This window comes from Synchiropus splendidus, chromosome 17 (genome assembly GCF_027744825.2).
Source record: "Synchiropus splendidus isolate RoL2022-P1 chromosome 17, RoL_Sspl_1.0, whole genome shotgun sequence".
Lineage (NCBI taxonomy): Eukaryota > Metazoa > Chordata > Actinopteri > Syngnathiformes > Callionymidae > Synchiropus > Synchiropus splendidus.
In genome coordinates, this window is record NC_071350.1 from 11,060,271 (window position 1) to 11,082,399 (window position 22,129).

General features: G+C 42.2%; 1 protein-coding gene across 5 annotated transcripts in view; it reads left to right on the forward strand.

Moving 5' to 3' along the window:
* Positions 1 to 15,248, forward strand: part of nova1 (NOVA alternative splicing regulator 1) — a 33,166-nt gene extending 17,918 nt beyond the window's left edge. For all 5 annotated transcript variants that reach the window (XM_053846215.1, XM_053846213.1, XM_053846214.1 and 2 more), the window contains 2 exons: positions 9,325 to 9,491; positions 9,848 to 15,248. In XM_053846215.1, the coding sequence (XP_053702190.1) occupies positions 9,325 to 9,491; positions 9,848 to 10,867 (1,187 nt within the window). In that variant the 3' untranslated portion in view covers positions 10,868 to 15,248. The remainder of the gene's footprint in view (positions 1 to 9,324; positions 9,492 to 9,847) is intronic.
* The last annotated feature ends 6,881 nt before the right edge of the window (positions 15,249 to 22,129 follow it).

Below are 22,129 nucleotides of genomic sequence, written 5' to 3' on the forward strand. Positions count from 1 at the left end.
GCGCTAACACCAGCCAAGTTTCCTCTTTCCTCCCCCGTCTTTCGTCCCATTCGATCCCTGCCCGATCGGAGAATTCCGACCCCTAACTTCGAACGCCGAAGCCCAATTTGCAGGGGCCTAGCTAGCGTTTGGATTTGAAGCGTTGCTTGAGTGAATATCTCAAGTGCAGCGTGCTGCTCATTCACCCACTCGTGCAGCGGATCCGGCACATGCTCACACCTACTCACACCTACTTACTCACACACATCCGCATATTTAAGCAGCTGCAGCGAGTCGTAGGAGTTCACGACTTGGGCATAAACACAGAAGTAAAACTTGGTAACCTTTGTTCTGCGCCAGTGGCGGGAAGCCAAGTGCGTGTGTTGAGTTACTTGGGCCGTCGCAAACACTTGAATTTGTTGTGATGTCATAGAAACAGAGCCGGACTCCTGTTTTTCATTAGCGGATCATTAGAATAAGCGGGATGTTATGCGATTCCCTGATGGAGGTGCTGGGTAGATGAGCTATTTCTTCTCATCAGGAACAGATGTCGAAATATTTGTGTCATAATTCAGACAAATTAAGCCTGAACTTTATTGAGTGCTCAGCACCAGTGGGTCGAACTGACACCACATGGATGAGTGAGCTTAATGGTTTATGATTCATGGGCTTTCTTTGGTTAGAAAGTGTGTAATCGTGAGACTTGTCATTTTGGATGCTGGCGTCACGTTGTTGTTTTGGGTTTTGTACTAGCTTATGCTTCTATGAACTACGGATCTATGCTGATGCACTTGTCACATGCGCATCCTCTCACACTCACTCAATCGGAGAGAACAAGACAGTCAAGTGTGCACATTCAAGTTTGTTTTTAACCTGATGAACAACACCATCATGGCACAGTGCTGGAGTGTTCCTTGTCTGACCCGCGTCACCAAATCTCATCACCAAAACAGCATCAATGTTTGCCTAGTTGCTTAAGGTTGTCTTCTAGCTAAATGCAGTACCAGATAAATGCACTCCACTCTGTAAACACACACAATAATTATTACTGTAAAGACCCATTTATGCTCCCTTTACATACGAAATTGCAACTGTCTGTTTCCAACGTTCCTTCCATTTATTCTTTGCGTTCGTCTTGGGGTTCACCAATATTTCCACCAGGGGGAGCAGTCAAGAGTCGAAACTTTATGACAACGACAAACTCCTGAGCAAACATGGCGACTGTGGAAGAAATATTGATAATGAAAACGGAAGCAATAGTCGGTGAGGCCGTTAAATGTATCGCAACTGGAGGACGCAGACGTTTGTTATGCCTTCTTCATGTCTCATTTGGGCTATGTATCGGGTAGTAACAGCAACACTGCCCCCCCACAGGTTCCGGTGGTACTGCTTCATTGTGCTCGTCTCTGTAAGCTTTGTGGAAATGTGCAGAAATCCGAACGAAATGAATGAAAAGCACGGACAAAAGGTTCCGTCCGGATTGGGATCCGTATGAAGGTTGAGCATAAATCGGCCTTTATGAAGCTAGCTGAAATAATGAATGTTAGAGATTTGTCTGGAAACTCCCCAACATGACAATAAAATTGTATAAAAGAAGGTAAATAAAAAACTGTATGCCAAACTTTACAAAGTGAAAGCCAGATAAAGTTGACAAAGGTTGTTCCATTTTCATTCCACCTTTTTCAATGAGTCATTTAGTGTTACGGTGCGTAAATCCTGACTGACTGTGTTAACGAAAACAAACATTCATCTCTCCATTATCAGCGTTGTTTTATGGACTAAATTGTCTTGTGTTTTTTTTTTCTTTTACATACAGAAATGGTTTGTTTGCACTCAGCAGAAATTTGCAAACTAGTCTCATAAATACTGGATAAAATTAAAAAAAAAATTCCATTGGTTGACAGGAGGTTCAGACCTACTTCCTGTGAATGTGTGCGTTGTGCGTTGCTGTGTTAGTCTGTTTGTTTCACGTTTTGTAGGAAAATCGTAGGAGATATTGAAGTGCTGTTTTCATCGGTCAAAAAAAAATCACAGTTCTACCTCACTGTATGATATCACAAACAAGCTCCAGAACTGAGATGGTCTCCCGCATTTGTAAACAGCATCGACATACACTATGTATGTCGCAGTACAGTTGCTTTGTGAGAGGGCTACCTACAGACGTTCACCGTTAAGAATATCGGTTCTGAAAGGCCAATATTTAGTGCTAGAAACGTGTTTTTCCTATCACTGTTCACTCACACATCTATGTAGATGGCGCTACGACCCACTTCTGTTGCCAAAATACAGGACCATAGGGCCCCATTCTTAGTAAAGGAAAACGTGCCGACTGACCACTGTCCAAGCAAACGCTTGCATCTGACCAACTTCATGTCTGAGCCAAAGAAAACTGGACTTCAGTAAAAGCGCTGATGCTGCTACAACATTTCTGAAGGACTGATAGCTACGCCCCATTGCTTGGACAGGACAGCGAGTCGATTCAAAGCAAGCTATTGATGTCTAGTCCGGGTATAAGTCAATTAAAAGTGTGCTCGTTCCTTTGATGTGGGTGTGATGTGATTGTTCGACGTGATAAAAATGGTATGAGGCCCGATATACTTCATTTCTTTTGAACAGTAATCGCACAATAAGAAATACCTCGGAGCTACAATAACACTTGGCTCACATGTTTGTCTTTTAACAAGTGAAACTTTCCATTACATCCCACATCATTAAGGAAAGAAGTAAAACACTTTCTTTAAGCCATTCATTTCTGTAATTGCTACCACCAAGGACGTTATGTTTTTGCCTGGATTTATTTTTCTCTCTGTGTCCAAAATAACTTGCTCACGACTGCAGACTTTCTTGCTCAGTTTCTATGCCGTGGACAGTACTGCCACCTAGTTTTTACTGTTTATCCCCTGACAGTCAATATTTTACCAGAAAGATCAGATACTTTAGTTGAACTTACAGTATTGTTGCTCTTCAGTTTTGTCATTTATGTTTCTGGTTTCAACTTCTCTACCATGACTTTTCCTTTCACTGGCTTCTGCCCGACTAAGACATGGAGTCACTCCATTCCACTTTGATGGTGACATGTTATCATTGAAGATATAATGTGGTTTTAACACAGACATCCTGGCGATAAGTGCGGCTCCCATGAGGCGAGATATAACATTTATCACGAGTCATTAGTCAGATAAATGAAGGTCAATATATGCTGAGTCATGATAGACTTTTTTTTTTTCTGGCGATGCTAATTGAACAACTGATGGTGCATTTTTATGCTGCGTCTCTGCGCTTCCTCCAGATCAGCGGCGCCCGACTCAGGGGCCGATTATGTGTGGCCCTCACGCGCCCCACTAAGAGCCTGCCGTCGGTTTAGATCACAGTCAGAAAGTGCAGTGAGCTTAGATTGTTTTGTTATTCCAAGTGAAATTGACTCTGGAGTGACACAATGCTTTCATGCAACTACAGTTGTGCTGTTTGTCCTGGCGATCTATTCAAGATAGCCGCTCTTCCGCGACACTCAATCCTCAATCCTTGTCACTGCCTAATGTGGTCCACCTGTCTGATGGTGGTCCGCCGGAAGTTCCGGGACTGGAACCGGATGTTAGAAACACGCATGCGCATGGTCTACGAATGGTGTGGTTATATTGTGTACAATTGTGGGGTTTTTTAATAGTTGTTAATAGTTTATAGTCTATATTTAACAGTAAAATCTGGAAATTATACATTTTTAAGCGCATGCGTCTTCTTGATGGTGCTGGAGCAGGAAGTTACCGACTGACCAGTTTACTGGTGAGTGCATGCGCACACCTGTGCTGTGCATTGCTTTCGATACACTACAGAGTGTATAGGAAACATTTCTCCTAGAATTTGTTTCATATTGATTTAAAAGGAGCAGGAGTGAGCGCAACTGCCCCTGAACCAGGTTTATGTCAACGGTGGTGCGGTGCTTGAGTCATTTTATGTTGTTGGATTTAGAAAAACAAACAAACCAGAATATTATTTAAAACGTACAATTTCTTAATCTAGACTCTAGAAGTAAAAAAAGATTTTAAAGTTAAGTTAAAAAAAAACGTAATTGCCTGTGTGCCATATAACCATGGACGCATGTGCTTACCAGTAAACATCAGTTGGTAAAACATGCGCAATTTCCGGTTCCAGTCCCGGAATTTCCGGCGGACCGCATCAGGCAGGCGGACAACATCGGGCAGTGACAATCCTACTTCCTGTTTACCTGCCGTGTTGACTGTCAAAGGTGACATGTAGTTTGTAGATTCTAGATTTGGGAAATATCTTGAGAATATCCTGACAGTCAGGGGTTGAAACAAGTTTGTCTTGAGTGTCTCCACTTGTCGAAGGGTTTAATTCCAGCTTCAGCAGCGCAGCGTGGTGTGACTCCATTTTTGTTTTGGGATGCTTCTGCTTCCCTGTTCTGCAGCGATGTTGCCTTGCCACCGAAGCCTTTCTTATACAAAAAAATTGATACGTCTTTTTCAGCCTTAGAATATTTGCTACTTCTCCATCTCCCTGTTAAGTTTGATGAAAACTGAGAAGTTTGCTGCAGAACACAACTGTAGCCCTCATGAAAGGTCATGGAACTGCAGCGAATGAAACTGATTCTATTGTCTGTCTTCATTTGAATTTTACCTTTAATATGCTCCACTGTTCGTCATGTATTTATTGACCACCTGCAAACAGTTTGTGCTTAGTAATGTGGTTTCAAATGACAGCAGCTTTATTAGTTGAATACGTACAGTTATTGTACATGTGGTATATTCATTCTGTTTTTGTTTTTTACAATGTATTTATGATTGAGAACATTTTTGTGTTCCTCACCACCAGTCTAAGTACAATTATAATATTTAAATTGTCAGCTATCAAACAGAGTTGATGGTCATGCATATGACTTTTCTTTCCTTTTTTCTTCATAATTCTTCTTTCAAGATATTTACAATGAATAAAATACCAAAATTGGATTTTGTTTCATAATGTTTCACCATTGATGATATTAATTTAACCATTTTTTTTTTTTTAATTTCCTATAGATTTTAAGAGTTGCATCATCAATTTTAAATACTCTTAATATAATCTGGAAAAATCGTTTTCATTTACCTTTATCTTTTTATCTTAAACTGATTTTTATTTTGATGTTCTCATCAAGTTTACTGGCGTATTAAACTCTAGATTACTGACTTGATCCGTTCAGCTCAGACTATCACAACTTTCTTATTCACTATGCTTGATAATAGGTATATAAATAAGCATCATAAAGAGTTATCGACAGGAGAACTATCTTTAACAAATATTAAAAGACGAAAACAGTGTTACATTTGAATAGAATTGGTTGAGAGCCTTGTCACTTTTTCTCTGCAGAATACACGATCGATTGCCTTCATCCATCCCACAATACAAACATCAGCTCTGTGTGAAACCTGTGGTTTTCAAATGATGCGGTCACAATTGCCGGTGTTGTTGTGTGGTGTGACTTCAGTATTATTGCTCCCTCTTTGTTGCTCATGAGCGTGTTGAAGGCTTTTCAACACGTGTTGTCAACATGTCCTCCAATTGTTTCAAGACTTCAGGATCTTCCTGCAGACTTGGTTGTTCCAAACAAACCAAAATGGTCACCAACTGAGGAGGAAAACTGTCCACATCGCTGCTCTATCAAAGCCAGAACCAGCAAACACCTGCAAATCTAAACTAATACAATCTTTCGCACTGATTCATTGATACTAAATTGCAGAGGGTGAAGCTTTTACTGCCTTCACTACATCGTCAAACGGCATGTTAATTAGCCGCGACAGTAATTAGATGTCACAAATCTATTAACAGGTCTCACGTTTAACACCTTTGGAGGAGCGTGGAGTGTCATGTACAAGTGGAGACTTCATGTGGTGGTGTGAGGGAGGGTGTGTAACACCAGAGCTGCCTCCGACCTCGGTGGAGTTCGGCTCCTCATGATGTTGTTTTGCCTGCGATGTGAAGCAGACGACACTGCAGCTGTTTGGGCCGACGTCATTTTTATTCTCAGTCAGTGAGAAGCTGTCTGACTTGGGTTTGTGTTTAAGTTGTGAGTGATGAGGTTGCATGAAATCTACCACGCTGCTCACCAATAAACATGACAATAACATACGACATTTTTAACACTTACCTCGATTGGCTCTTGAGTAGCTCCGCTCCAAGTCTCTGGCAGATGACAGCACTCTCTTAACATCTGGAATTGGAATCTAATCATATTAGTCGACCAACTCTAGTGACTTGTGAGTTTCACAAAAGTTCTTTTCCTTGTTGCTATTCACAAGCATTTAAGAGGCTAACAAAGATTAGCATCTGACTCAGCTCTTTAAAGTACAGTCTGGATGGAAACTGGATGAAGTCTAATCTGGACTATAACTCTTGAGTTTTATGCACTGTTGTAGTGCGCTATGGGACTTGCAGCTTGAGCAGTGGCAGTGTCTTTACTGTGCTGTTGGCCATTTGTTAGAACACTCTTGAAATGGTGCAGCCACTGGTTCGAGTTAAACAACTCTGATTTGGGCAGTTAAATGAAACGGTTATGAAGAGCAATATATTTCCATGCTCTTTTATTAAAGTGTCTTTATTTCGTGATGCTTTCGAGTTGCTGTTTGTATGAGCAAGTGATTTGTGCGAATGTATTTCATAGCTAGTCTGACTGGTGCCAGGTTTAACCCTAACCAAACCGTCGTCGGTTTGCCGTCCACTGGTCTATTGAAGGCATTGTTTTTATCATATCCAGATGGAAAAATGAACGTCTTTATAACAAGCATCTCTTCATCTTAACATCCTGTAAATCCTCTCCAATAATGCGGTCGCACATTTATCACGGTCCGCGCCGCCAACCCACCGTCTCTCTCTCTCCGAGGCCGACAAAAGGATCACTCAGTGACCTTCGTGATGGTCGGCTTTTGCTCCGGTGGAAACATAATGAGACTTCAGGTATGACCAGATCGGACACCGATATCACTCAAGGATTTTGGAAAGGTCATCTGAGAATCAGTGGACTGTCGAGCAAAGCTAACGGCTTAGAGGGCATGCAGCCAGTCACTCCCCGTGTAGGATTTAAATACGTCGACTGGACATGGCGAGCAGACAGACAGCTTTTATATCGGTTCTGGAAACATTTGTTGAACCCGTTTTTTGAGGCTGCTGTATGTACCGTTTATACTCTGGCTGCTTGTAGCGTTGCTAATAATCTTTTTTGATGAATTAGTGTGTTGACATGAAGCGTCACTTGAGGTCAAGCGCCTGCGCTGCCAAATATCTGTCCCTCACTATGTCACCTCAAGGCTCTGACTGGCAGGCACAACAGAGCGTGTGTGGTTTGGGTCCCAGATCCTCCGCTCGAAGCTCTGCTTGTGAATCATTGGTTGGTTGCGATAATAAACAGCCTGAGCATTGATTCATGGCTTCTTCTTGTCTGATCGTGGCGATGCAACCTTCGCTGTGTTCACTGGTGACACACCTAGTAGCAGCAATAGCATTTCCCACTGGTGCAATCTGCATATTCAAATGCCTGCGGTCAAAGGGTCCGATTTAAAAGGTTCCCTTTTATGATCCAATAAACCATTAAGTGGCCGTGATCATCTACATTGCCCATTGAAGCGAGTGCAGACGACTGATAATAAGCACTGTAACTACAACGTTACTAACCGGCAATAACCCCCTCCCATCCTGCCCCCCCTGCAAAGTTGTGGGGAAGAAAGTCATTTTTAAATATGAGAATAAAATTAATATAAGATCAGGTTATATTTTAAGACACAAAAATGAACCAATATAAACTAATGGAGAAGTGAAATAATATTTTAAAAATGCAAAAGAAGAGGCACTTTTTAAAAATGATAAATCTGTCCCCTGGAAAAAAAAAAAAGAATAACGTAAATATGCAATTTCCATTGTTACTGGAAGCTGTTTTGATATTTGTTATTTGTTATATTTGTTAATATGAAGCTATTTTATTTTATTTTTTTATGGAAGTGTGACACATTTCACTTAATTATAGGATTTGATTTGTACATTTGTATATATATATTTGGCCTTTAAAATCATATTTTTAATAAAATATTAGTAGCAATGTAAAACTATAGTCGCAGATGCAGCTAAAGACTTGCATGATGGCTGGATCAACCAGGTCAAGAGAGTGTACAAAAGTGTTTGAAATACTTATAAAATGTGTTCAAATGTGTTCGACAGTGGGTGGTATTCAGAAAGAAGGACAACTGCGCCTGCAAGCTCATTGAAATATGTAATTTTCCAAAAGCATAATTTAAAAGTCAGAAGAGGAATCATTGTTTTTTTCAAATCTGGTTACATTTTTGTGGTGCCTATATGTTTAGTGGTGAGATAGCTAGACAAAGGACGACGTGTGGCCCTGATCCAATTACTGCAAAGGAACGTCTGCTGCCATTCACTTGAGTTTTTGAGGCTTAACGACAAATTAAAAAATTATATAACCTTTAAAAAAAAAAGAAAGATTAAACTGTAGGTGTTAAAGTTCTATCTGAATTTATTAGTGTTGTGTTCTTAATCTTTCATTTGTAAAACATGTTACTGAAGCTGTTATTTTTATAGTTAAATAACTGATTTTTTTTTTTACCTTATTTTCTTCAGTGGCCATTTATGCTTGAGTTAACCTAGTTCAGAATCATGCACCTGTTACGACATTTTTAAGTCAAAACTTACCACACTGCCTTGCAACTAGTGACAATGAAATGTTTTTGCTACAGTGGCTGTAGCGGTTCTCCCCAAACCCTTTGAACTTTGCATGATTTTGGGCCACTCAGAGGTCCCACGGACTGCTGATCATTTGGAAAGGTCAAATATTAAAATAGAATTGGATTTATGATTAACTTAATCTGGTTTTCTATGTTCAGAATTTTCTTGTTGAGCCACAGTCCTTCAGACTAACAAGCAATTTCATGTTCATCTGGGTTGAATAGAATCAAGAGTGGAAGGTTGATAGAGAAGAATGGTTGTTTAAAAAAAAAAATGGCCTTGCCATTGCAAAGCCTGTTTCTACAGCCGGAGCCCTTCGCCATGGCAACGGAATGCTGGTACATTCGTATTGTGGGTGTCGAGTGAAGCCTAGAGAAGGGACAAGTGTGTGTTTAGTCTATTAGAAGTGCAAGGCCAGTAAAGCTCGACATTAGAGCGCTGAAAGAGTTACATCACTGAGGAGGAATCCTCCCTCCCAGCGAGCCAAGCATATGTCCTTCATTCTTTATTCTTCAGGCTGAGCTACAAATGCCTCAGCGATTAGGTCGCTATATTGCCAAAATGTATGTCGAGAGTTTGGTGGAATCCCCCAAACTGATGCGTCTGTCGTCTTCTCCCTTCCAGGAACAACAGAACGCGTGTGTCTGATACAGGGTACAGTCGAAGCACTCAATGGCGTCCACAACTTTATCGCCGAGAAAGTACGTGAGATGCCCCAGAGCGCCCAGAAACCAGAGCCAGTCAGCATACTGCAACCCCAGACAACCGTCAACCCCGACCGCGTCAAACAGGTGAGGGATAATCCAGCGCGCTGGCGATGTGGTCGCGCGGCAGTTCACGTCCAGGACACCATGTTTATTAGTCACTAGTGTTACTCATCCTTTGGGCCCTGACCCAAAGTGTGTCGGGGTCAGGAAAATGTGAGGGTATGCGGTTATTTTTACCAACAGTCTTTTATAGCAGGACAGAGCCGTGCGGCAGCTGCAGGCTAAACCCGGGGGATTATCAAATTGCTGAGTAAAGCAGGGATTGTGTAGTACTGACTCAGAGACTGGGTTCCTCCTTTCTGACTTTCATTTACGCGGAGATCTTCTTTGTGTTGGGTTCTCATCCGAAACCAGGCCTAAACAACTTTGTTTCCCTGCAGGCCAAACTGATAGTGCCCAACAGCACAGCTGGGCTGATCATTGGTAAAGGAGGAGCCACTGTGAAGGCAGTCATGGAGCAATCCGGGGCTTGGGTGCAGCTCTCGCAGAAGCCAGAGGGCATCAACCTGCAGGAACGCGTGGTAACCATCAGCGGTGAGCCGGAACAGAACCGCAAGGCAGTGGAAATCATAGTGCAGAAAATCCAAGAGGACCCACAGAGCAGCAGCTGCCTCAATATTAGCTATTCCAACGTCTCGGGCCCAGTGGCTAACTCCAACCCCACCGGATCCCCTTATGCTAACACAGCTGAGGTTCTACCCAACGCTGCTGCAGCCGCCGCCACTGCCTCTAGTCTGTTAGGCCAGGCTGGACTGACAGGAATGGGTGCCTTCCCCGCCGCCATGTCCAGCTTCTCTGGCAACGACCTACTGGCCATCACCTCAGCTCTCAACACATTGGCCAGCTATGGCTACAACACCAACACCCTGGGCCTGGGCCTCAACCCTGCAGCTGCCTCTGGGGTCCTCGCTGCTGTAGCAGCTAGTGCCAATCCAGCTGCAGCCGCTGCAGCTAACCTCCTTGCCTCATACGCTAGTGATGCCTCCAGCAGTGCCGGCCACCCTGCGACGGGCCTAGGTGGGTTCTCCCTGGGTTCTCTCGCAGCTGCCACCGGGGCTTCCAATGGTTACCTTAATGCTTCTTCCCCACTTATGGCCTCGTCCCTACTGGCGACAGAGAAGCTGGCAGATGGTGCTAAGGACGTGGTTGAGATAGCTGTACCTGAGAATCTGGTCGGCGCCATCTTGGGGAAAGGAGGGAAAACGCTGGTCGAGTACCAGGAGCTAACAGGAGCCCGCATCCAGATCTCCAAAAAAGGAGAGTTCATTCCCGGTACTCGGAACCGTAAAGTAACCATAACAGGGTCGCCAGCAGCCACGCAAGCAGCGCAGTATCTGATCAGCCAGCGGATCACGTACGAGCAGGGCGTGCGTGCAACCAACCCACAAAAAGTGGGCTAAAAGGCTAAAGAAGAGGAAAGAAGGAAAGGATGAAGACAGAGACGGAAAGGAACTGAGAGGATCACCACGAAAAGAAAAAAAGAAACGTCCAAATATCTGTTCAATATTTCAGTATCAAACGAGAGAATCACAAAGGAGGAGGTGGGGGAGACAACCAAGATAAGTGTGTGTGAAATGTGAATGTGTTTTTAGGACCGAGGTCCTGATGTTTTTTAAAAGTTTGTGTCGAGTCCTTTTGATGATGGTGATCAGAGGAAAGCTGAACTGGTCCACTGCCAAGCTGCAGATTTCTGGGCGGGGCCCCACGGTCTCGCCCTTCTCCAAAACCTCATAGCTCTTTTACCTACTTTTGTTCTTCTCTCTTTAATGTTTGATTTTGTTCGGTTACTTGTTTTGTTTTTGTTTGTAAATCCTCAGCTCCTGGCGAGTTGAGTGTGAGAGGAAGTTCCAGCCAGTTTGTGGAGCTGTTTCCCAAAAACCTCACTCTGTGTCTACGATGCAGAAGCCGTCGTCTACAGAAGGGAGGTTTCCAGACAAGCACCTGAGGTCGCCTCACTTCTCCGTGAAGTAATCCGAGTATAATTTCTTTCAGCCAATCACCTCTATGACGCATCTCTTTTGACATCCGTTAGCTCACGTCACATGATTGAACTGTCTAAATTTAGCTGCTTTATATTTTGTCCATTATTTATCCACATGGTTTCATTCTAACACAAGTAGATTATTTAAACCCGCGAGTGCGGGTTGATCTGAATGTAAAAACAATATTAGCCTGTTGCTATTTTTTATTTACAGGGATCAAATGTTGTGTTGCAGTGAAAGAAATGTATAACAAAGAGAACAACCCCGGTCTGAACCTCACACTGGCTGTATGCGAGTATTGTTCAGGGGTTAAATAAACAATGTGAGAGGACAGAGGAGACACACAGGAATGTATAAATATGTTTCACATAAACACATATATCGATGATGCTCCCACAAACGCACAAACGCAGAAAGATAGTTGCATATTCAATCATAGCTACAAAAATGTTGTTGAACCCTTTCTTGGTGCTATATGATTCTATTTATATATGCCATCGAATCCAAAACTGTCTGGCGGCCGCTGTAGATTCAGAGAGCGCCGACGTGTTGTCCGGTCATTCGTCGCCCATTGGCTCAGACACAGCCTCTCACCTGATGAAGGGGGGGGGTTGATTTTAGCGGAGATGAGACGTAACCCATTCTCAAGCAAGTCTGGCGTCCTTATACGATCTGGCAAATTTCCCCTCGCCACCCTGGAGCCGCGTCTCACCAGCTTAGATCAGGACGAAGAATCTCCGCAGCCTGTCGAGAAGAAGCCTTTACATTAAAGGTACCAAATAGTCTTCTGATAGGACAGAGGAACGACGCTCTAAATTTATTTAAAAGAAAAGTCCCTAAATGCAGTAAGGATCACTAAAGCTGGGAAGTTTATCCATGTTTTATCTGTTGAGAACACTCGCTGTTCGACCCTCAATGCAAACATTCGTGTGCTTATATCTGCTGCACTTGTTGCTGGGGGTTTCCACCAGAAGGAACCCTGAAGTGTCTGTGCATCTCCAATACGTGTGCGTCTCTACAGAACCTCAGGGTTTGCAATATCAAACAGGCACCACCCAGCTATTTTTATTATGGAAAGTGATGACATCATCGTCCAATTCGACATACGACAGGCTGTGTAGGATGTTGTGCTCCTTAAGAGTGAAAGTCATCGGCGACTCAAAGGGTTGAAATGTAAAACGTTTGCTTCCCAAACTAGGAAGTATCTGAAGCTCACAGAGATGAAGCATGCTGTGTTGACTGTGGCAACGATACGAGTGCCTCTTTGACATTTCCTCCTCCTTCCTTTGTCACCGTGAGGATCCCACTTCCTCGCCGCCATCTTGATTCTGTCGGGAAATATAAAAAGCGCACTTCATCTGTAAGAAATAGCCACATTTGGAATTAGTCACCATTTCATGCCCAGCTTTACGCGGAGCGTGACGTGAGAGGGTTTGATTCTAGAGCATCTCGGAGCACTCGAAGCTTAGCTGACTACTGTGCTGCTATCCATATGGTCACGAGTACACTGGGTCTCTCAAGACTGCACTGTGAGAAAAAAAAAAGAACACAATGTAAAGTGTGTCTGTCGCTGCTGGGGGGTGTGAGTAATAGTTTAATGTGCATATCTATGTCACATGACCAGTTTGTGTTCGTCGGTTAGCGAGGAGTCAGCAGCTCATAAATGACCCTGTCTCGCTCAGAAGACGTGTCCCCATCAACCCAGGCTCTATGATCAGCTCCATGAGTACGCAGCTGTGAGGGTTGGTGCTAAGTAGTGTCCGTGGAAACCCAAGGCGACGGAACCAATCGATACTTTGTCTGGTGTGCGACGATACGCTTTTCCTTCCATCCGCGATCTGGCCCCTCCTCCAAGCATAGGTCCTTCCACTGCCCACAGTTCGAGCATTTAATACGAAACAAGCACAAAACAAGGGGGTGTTTTATCAATGCAACTGGACTGCTTTACTGCAGGGAGCACCAGCTCTCTGATCAATACATCGTGCCAAATACTATTTCTCTCTGCCCTTCATTAACTTTCCTCTTTCTCTCAACATTCGTTCCCCCCCCTCCACCGACCCCCTGCACGATGCGCTCCCTCATCCTTTTCTCGCCGCCCTGATATAAATGTCTGTGCTCCTTCATGCACCGTGCGCTCTTTCTCTATCTCTCTCCCCCTCTTTCTCCTTCCTCCTGTCTTGTCTTCTCATGGGCGGTGTGTCGCTTATGCTGCTGGTGAAAGATATGCACTAATAGGTCATGAGGGTTCGAACATATTTTGCCACAAGGCGTGAACGCACAGAAAAAAAAAAAAACAAAAGGAAAAAAAAAAAACAAAACACCTGCCTCCAAAAACTGTGACACCAACCAGCAATGTTGACACAAAGAATTCCCTCTATCAGAAGAACAAGTAGGATCTAGAAAGGTGAGCTGGAGCCTTCAGAGACCTTTCTGAAAGACTTGACTACAACCTGTAAAGCTCACTTTTCTGCCTATAAACTAACAAGCAGAGCAAAGACCGAAGGCCTAAGATAGAGAAAGGAAGGTGGGAACATGTTTGTGACCTCAAGCTGAAACAATGACATCCTTTATGCATATCCTCTTATCTGAAAAAGACTAGAATTCATTTCTGTGGAAAAACAATATGTCATGTCATATGATCTATATGTACTTTATTGTAGCTATTCTAGTTTGTAGTCCAAATGCAGTCCCGCGTTGTCGATACAATGTGAACTATGTTATATTCGTGTGGATGATGAGAGTGCCAACTAAGCCTGACTAAGATTAGCTTTGCGATTTGTTTGTGCATTATGATGCCTCATCATCAGCCGGTGGTGTCCATATTTCTGTCATTGATGATTTAGTTCGACAGTAAGAAAATGTAAAGAATATTGGAAGCAATATAGTAGCATGTTGTCCTGTTTTGTGTTTTATGTCTGTTGTATGAACCTTTGAAATTACTAAGATTTTGAATGAATAGGTTTACATGTACTTTTTTGTAAGTTATGAAAATGCTGCTATTTGATAAGTCAACTATACAAAAATAATATTTTAGTTGGGAAAAGATCACGTCGATTAGAAGAGCGCGCACGCTCTCCGCGGCGGAGAGGGAGGAGACCACTATACAGCATTGGTAAGATAGTAAAAGTAATAATAGACTCCATAGTACAACGTGCCAAACTAGACCTCTGCAGCTTCTGAATTTATAGATGTGCGATCAAATGTTAGTTATCAAGTTTAGAAGTGCTGATCAAGTGCCAATCAAACACTGTCTTTTAAGTTAAGAAAAAGATAATCAAATACATTGCTTAAGAAAACAAAGGATGAAAAAACATCTCTGTGCATTGTTTTTATCCCATACATAGAGTAAGAGTTAAAGATTGTGATTTTTATGGATCCATGTTGTTTTACACTCCATGCATCCCTCGTGTGTTCGTTTGACCTGTGGCTTCAGTAACTGCTGTTTTCTCACAGATGTCTCTATAGGCCAGCATGGACTAAGCATTAACATGTTATAAGCATTCATAACATAGCCATTAACAATCAAGAAATGTGTTTGTGAAGTTCGGTGTTATCTTTTTGCACGTCTTCTATTGCATGGTATCAAAGTTTCGAAAAAAGAAAAAGGAAAAAAAAACGGTGGGGAAAAAAACAAAAAAGATGCGCGAGGCCGTCTCGCTACATTCAAAGACATAACGCTGCATGCAGTCAGATGTAAAGCACTTCTGTTTACTCGCCTCATTTTGAAATGTTTTGTGAGTTGGGAGGAGGATCACCTTTTTTCGTCATGTTGGCCCGAAAAAAAAAAAAAAGACACGCATATATATCTATATACATACATGTCATCAGTCCAACTGTCATCAGAATGTTTTTGGGTTTTTTTTATCGGTTTGAAGGAATACAGAGAGGAGTGTTTAAAATGTTTAATAAGCAAATGTGAAACTCTTTTTGTTATCACTTTTATTTGAATAAAACAGGTTGAACCTCAAACTACGGAAGCGTATTGCGTTCTCTTGAATATTTTTGTCTTGGTTTTGTTTCAACATCATGGCCGACGGCGACTCCGCCCCCTCTTTTTTTTTCATTTCTATAAGAGTTGCACTACGTAGTGAGCTAGTTTCATTTCATTTTTTTTTTGTTATTTGATTGTCATGAGTAAAAGGAAGTGACCTTTGCTGATGAAGTTGTTCAACTTGAATGTCGTCATTGTTCAAGCGACACGATCACGCTTCCGTATCACACAACCTGTACCACAACAGTGTTTCTGTCACAGCTTGAAAGCCCAGATCTACTCTATGAATGTATTCATTGACTGTTTATGATTTTTGTTTTCTGTCGAATGTTATGGGTCTTTTAATGTAAATTCAGGGCAGGAATGTCACATACATGTAAAGTTAAATATCTATGTCAATACCAGATTTCAGCTATAGTCAGGTAGGCCTCGCGCGGCCATCACCATAACCCAGATACGTTTCTAACACGACTTCCGATTCGCTTTTCAGCATTATCTTGTTTGTTTTGGTGTTGCATAAATGCACTTTACTGATCCGTGGGTGTGAAATGAAGCGAAACTTTTCTTTTCCAGACGTTGCTCTGATTTTCTTTCTTTGTTTTTTTTTTAAATTTATTTATTCCCTGTCGTTTGTAAAGAGTGATGGTGAGAACTGGAAAAGTAGCACCTGTGTCCTCACTTCACATTCCCTTCGGAAGAGTGCGTTCTCATTCAATTGGAGCTCACAATTAGGAAGAAAGCGGTCGTCATCAACCCATTTCATCAGACTTTGAATGACAAAACGACAAGTTTAGATTCCCAACCAAACGCCAAACAGGAAACGGTATCATTCCGAAGTATGTGTTTGTTTTGCTTTTCGTTCTTTGGCAGGGTGTTCGTTCATCCCCTCCAGAGTCCTTTTATACAAAGGCTGGGACTGGTTAACACTATAAATACCTTAAGGCTGCTTGCTCTTGAAAACCTCTTCTACCTGGATCTCACATTGTGCTCGGTCAGCACCTGCTACTGTGTCTGCCCTTTAAACGGATCGACCCTTTCCTTCAAGAAAATTCTCGCCAACCAGACACGTGGCCATTTGATTTGTCTTTGACCTCCTGAACCTCCCATGAACGTTCTTGACTTCTTCATCCCCTGGAGCTCATGTACTGTATGTGTCAGACTTTTTTTTTTTCTTTTTTTTTCCGTGTTCTGTTTGCCGGACTATTCTGCAAGGTGGAACGCTTGCACAAGTGGGAAGAAAGCATGCTGGTACCCTGCGAACATGTTCATGTATATTTTCTGTTGTGGTCCGTTTGAACTTGTGTTCCGTCTCACGAGAGATAAAAATGGACTGACAGCATACAAGTTAACATTTCAGGCTGATGGTTGATGGGGTACATGTTTGGGATCTGTCTGGTTTGCTACAAGATAATCTGCGAAAGTCCAGAGTTAAATGCGAGTAAAGGGCTTTCAAGGACAGTTTGAAAAAGTGATTCAGATTTCAAAGGAAAATGCCTTATAGTGCCATTTTAGAGGAAAAATGTGTGAGCGATTTTTACGGCAATGTTTTTGTCCTATTGAGTGCCAAATAATTCCATACTGAGCCAAAAGACAGCCAGCCTACTAAATGTTGAATCACTCCCCTCCAAAAAAAAAAAGAAAAAGGAAAAAAAAAAGTCACTCCAACCGTTGACACATGGGCTTATGTACCTGCGTTGTTATGCTGCCAGTCTGTTTTCAGCTTTTGCCAGAGAGAAACATCTCAGAAGGAGTCTATTTTCTAAAATGATACACTGATGATGACAACAGCTACTTTGGGAATGAAAGGATTTTCAAAAGTGTCATTGTTCTTTGTTTGTTTTTTTTTATTTGTTGATTTGAACATTATTCATGAATAGATTTAACGGTAATGACTATTTAATGTAACTGTAGTACTGTGTTTGTAAAAGAAAATTCAGTGAGTTGTGTTTTATGACTCGTGGACTACCAGTGAAGTCAGCATTTCAGTGTTAATAATTGAATTGTTTTTTAAAGATTATTTTTGCGACGGCAACAAAGAGTCATTATAAATGTTCATTTTAACATCACTTGTCTGCTGTTGCTTTTTGTTCTCCACCGCACCGTAGCACTGACGGACTGGGGTGGGCTTTGGCGCCCATCGCAGGGCTCTTCCAACACCTTCAAGTGCACTAAAATACAATGTTTTAACTTAAAAAAAGACATTTAAACACCATTTCCCTTCAAACTACTAATACACACACTACAAATTTAACTGCGTGAAAATAGCCAGTAATGTAACTTAACATTTTAAACCCATCTTCATGAGTCGTGACTAAAGTTGTTACGAACCATGACTCAGCAAGACTGAGATTCACTCCGCTAGGAAGTAAGTCATCACGTCATAGTAGTATGACTGAGTAGTGAACTTGATCATTTTGGACGCGGACCTCCATGTAGCCTCGCCCCCCCGCCGCCTCCCCACAAGCTCCGCCTCTGCCTCCACTTGTCTATGACTCAAGGGCAAGATTTTCCTCTCCACAGGAACCTAATCTCTTTGGTGTTTCCCGGGTCTCCACTGAGGCCTCTTTCCAGTTGAACAACCCCCAAACCTTAACAAGGAACGTGTGCAAAAAAAAACATTCTTATTAGGGACGCTGAAGCGTGCTCGTATGGGGAGAGGCCCAGGGGCAGACCGAGGTCACGCAGGAGAGATACGTGTTTGTCTTCTGAAAACCCAAGATCAGTCTTTAATTTTTATCTCAACATCTCTGTTTTCGTGACTAAAAGCCATAAAAACTTGTTGTTACACTTGCCACCATGTTCTTCAGTTTCCAATGTCGCACGTATGTATATTTCCTGGCTTAGCATGGAGAATTGATGAGTCACAGGTTTGGTTTTAATATTTAATCAAGATGAATTGATATCACTTAATCCTGAGAATTTGCTCGGAGGAAGAAGATATGACTGACAAACATCAGAGCGGGATAATCCACACAGAGCTGGGTGGTATCTGCACACATGATCTGTGATTGACATTGTCTCCAGTGTTCAAAACACCGGATGCCGTCGTACATGGGACGGTGCTCAGTTAGGAGAAGAGAGGCAATGAGTTCGTCTGTGGTTTTTGCTCTGATCCAGCTCTCCATTATTGCTCCTCGGCTGGTTGACCTTGTTCAGATGCGACGCTCATCTTCGGAGATCAGTGAAACAAACAGGCTGCTGACATCCCACACGCACGGGGCGCACAAGAAGCAATACAAATAGCATTGGATTGCCATATATGTTTATAAAATTAGATTAAAAACGGCGCTGTGAGGTCGACCTTTACAACCAAATCCCTCCTTGGATTACAAGTGATGTTTTATCAGCCATATAAAATACTTGTAAAAACGAAATTGTGAGTTTAGAATATATACTGAGCTCGGGATGCAGGTGCATCACGAAAAGTTTGGTTGGTTGTTCGAGACCTGCAAGAGTGGAAGAAGCACTACAATCTGTTTCATTAAATATATTATTATATTTGGATATTTATGTAGTTTTTTTTTTATCTCGAAACGATGTCAGAAAGTCCTGCACACTATTGAGCAATGTAATTCATTGTGACAAATGCTGCTTGTGTTTATTTTTGACTTCACTACAGCAAAAAAATTAAGAAAATAAATAAATATCGACACAAGTGGCAAGTAATTGTTTCAAATAAACTCAATAATAGCATTTGAAAACTAATATGAAGAGAATAATGGTACGTTATTATCATTTAAACTTGTGGATCAGTGCCCTCAGTTGGTGTAGCCAGGTGAAGAATAAGCTGAGCCAAAGAGCAAAGCCCTAAACTTACCAGGCTATGGACAGTGAACGGAAGGATCATGGGTTCATGGGGCCAGACATGACTGAACTCTCGGTTAGAGAGATAAGCAGGTGAGCCGAGTCATCTAGGAGAGACTTTCTTGAACCACTGCTCCTCCACATCAAGAGAAGCCAGTCGAGATCAACAGCTTTTCTGGACCTCCCCGAGCTTTGGAGGAGGTGGAGAGTCCAGATACAACCTATGTTGGTCCTTTTCCATTTTCGGTTCTAGTCCTACTCTACGTGGTACAACCAGGTTTGACAAGGCCTTAGCACAATATCAAAGTAGGTAGGATCAAGAGGGTCACACGACTTCATCTCCTCTATCCGCATGAAGACAATGTCTCCTCGATCTATGGCAACTAAGTTTATTTTCAAACACAGAATGCAGATGGGTTTTGACTGTACACCACAGATATCAGTGGTGGCGACTCTTGGAACACTTCAGCCTGCCCTGGAGAATCCATCAGAAGCAAGCACTGGAAGCGAGGTAGGACCACATGGCTGTTGGAAACAGCCATTCTGTATCTGTTTCTCCACCTCTGCCCCAAAAGATCTGGAGGCCCTCTTTGTATCAGCAGCTGCCCCCACGACCTAACCACGGATAAGTGGTGGATGAGAGGGGAATGGCATTTTTGTGTTTTCTCTATTTCAATATTACTTCTTTTTTATTGGTCTGATAATACCTTTATTATTATATTATTATTATTCTCTAGCAACAAGCATAAGAAGCCCTTCTTTATTTGCACATGTATAACCAGTTGTGTCTTTCCTTTTGTTTTATTTACTAGACTCTCGATAGCAGAAGACCATTTGACATTCAAACGATTGTTCCAAACACGTTCTGATGGTCTGGACTGAGGCGTAAAACCCTGCAGCAACATATATTTTAACCACCCAGCTTCTCGCTGTGAGCGAAGGTAGCAATGGGCTTGAATGATAAAATTGCGTTGTCAAGGTAACAGGTTGTTCTGAAGACTGCAAATATGTCGTACTGGGACGCTCCCGAGCAACCAATCCACCTCTGAGCCGCCGAACCAGGGGCGAGGGCCCGTTCCGCTCCTTCAAAGTCACGCTGGTGAGTGCAGATGTTACATTTGCATCTATAATTCAGCCATATTTAATAACCTGACTGTCAGTGTTAACTGTTCCCAAATGATTCACGTCAGACCTCATTTGCAGAGAAAAACGGTGACTCCGAAAAAGAAAAAAAAAAGAAACCTTGAGGTGGCACGGTGTCTTTGAAATGATGAATGAGGGTGAGAGAAAAAAGAAGCGGTGTTTGAGAATAGAGACACAGTCAGGCAGCCTTTAACATGGCTCCTGGTGTAACCATGGATACCTCTATTTCATGGATGGAGTAATTTTAGCTGGAGTGGGTTCTGAAGGATAGATATCCCTCTCTACACTCAACCTTGTGTATATTCCCCTCCCCAATTACCCATATGTTCGGGCTATATTTTCAATCCAACCCCCCCAAAAAAATCCATTATTAATGGAACAATCCACGTTGCAGCGCCACATTAAAACCGATTTATTCCGCTCAAGTTTTCAGTGGCGGGTGTAATAAAGGAGGCGTTGAGTTTATACTTCATCTGGCTGTGTATGAATATAAATCATGTGCGTGGGGAGCGTGGAGGTTCGGAATGTTAGTGGTTAAAATGGAGGATGCGGCGGCAAACCTCTGCACTGTCACGGTAACTGCAGCTGCCGGCCACACGGAAATTGAAGATTGCGACTGGATTAATTCAGGAAAGAAGATGAGCAGTGGAGTTTTTACGCAAATATTCAAATGTAATAGTCGTATAAATATTGTTAGATACAACAGAAATGATGTCAATACGAAGAGATCTAAAGCATATGAGTACAAGCAGTGGAATTAAATGGATTTAACTGGTGTAGCATTAGTTTTTCAAATGCCCTGAAGGTTGTGCTCAGCTGTGTGCAGTGGTCAGTACCTGCTGCCTCATATGGCACTCGCATAAATACAAGAGTTGACAAAGAGGGAGTGGGCTGTGGCTTTACTTATTGTTTAAATATAATGTGCCATTAAAAATGGAGTCAAAGTTAAAGTGAGGTTTCATCTAAATAATAATATTCAGTGAGTACAGCTGACAGCGCCATCTAGTGGCCTCTGAAAATCTGGATACTGTTTCATGAAACCTCATCAATCCTTCACTTCTGTCCTCCCATTCATATGGGCCAGCACGCTGCCACTGCGCCACCTAGTGGCTACTGCAAAACCTCTGCTAGTTTACAAGACAGACAGAAGAGTTTCAAATGCAGTATGTGTACAGAGTAGCTTTTCTTGGGAGACAGAAGAGTGCCTTCGCAGTAGAATATGTTTAAAATGTATGTGCTTCTATGGCATATTGGTCGAATGTTAATGATGTTGTTGTTGTTGTTGTTGTTTTTGCTGGACAGAGAGAGAAAAAAAGTGGCCAGCCAAATTTATTATAGTTATTATTTTATATAGTTATTTTTTTATTATTATTTTTAACCACTTAAAATGAACTATTTCGACAGAAAGCAAGGAGGAGAATCACGTCTGGCTTAATATTCTTATATTCATATACTAATATGATATAATATTAATAAACTATTTGCATTTCCACCTTGTTGGGTGAACTATAATATTTTATGGTTATTTTATTTTTACGTCGTGTTGGTGCCAAGCTGCTATGACTGAAACTCATCATCTCCCTTCTCCGTCTTGGAGGATGAGAGCAGTGGGTTTGTGATGAGACTGATCTTAAATAAAGAGTTTGCAGAGTAAAATGTTTACTTTATGAAGACTCGCTCACATTAATCTGACGACTCACACGCGCACCTGACACGAGCGAACGCGAGCTCCAGAGCCCTCT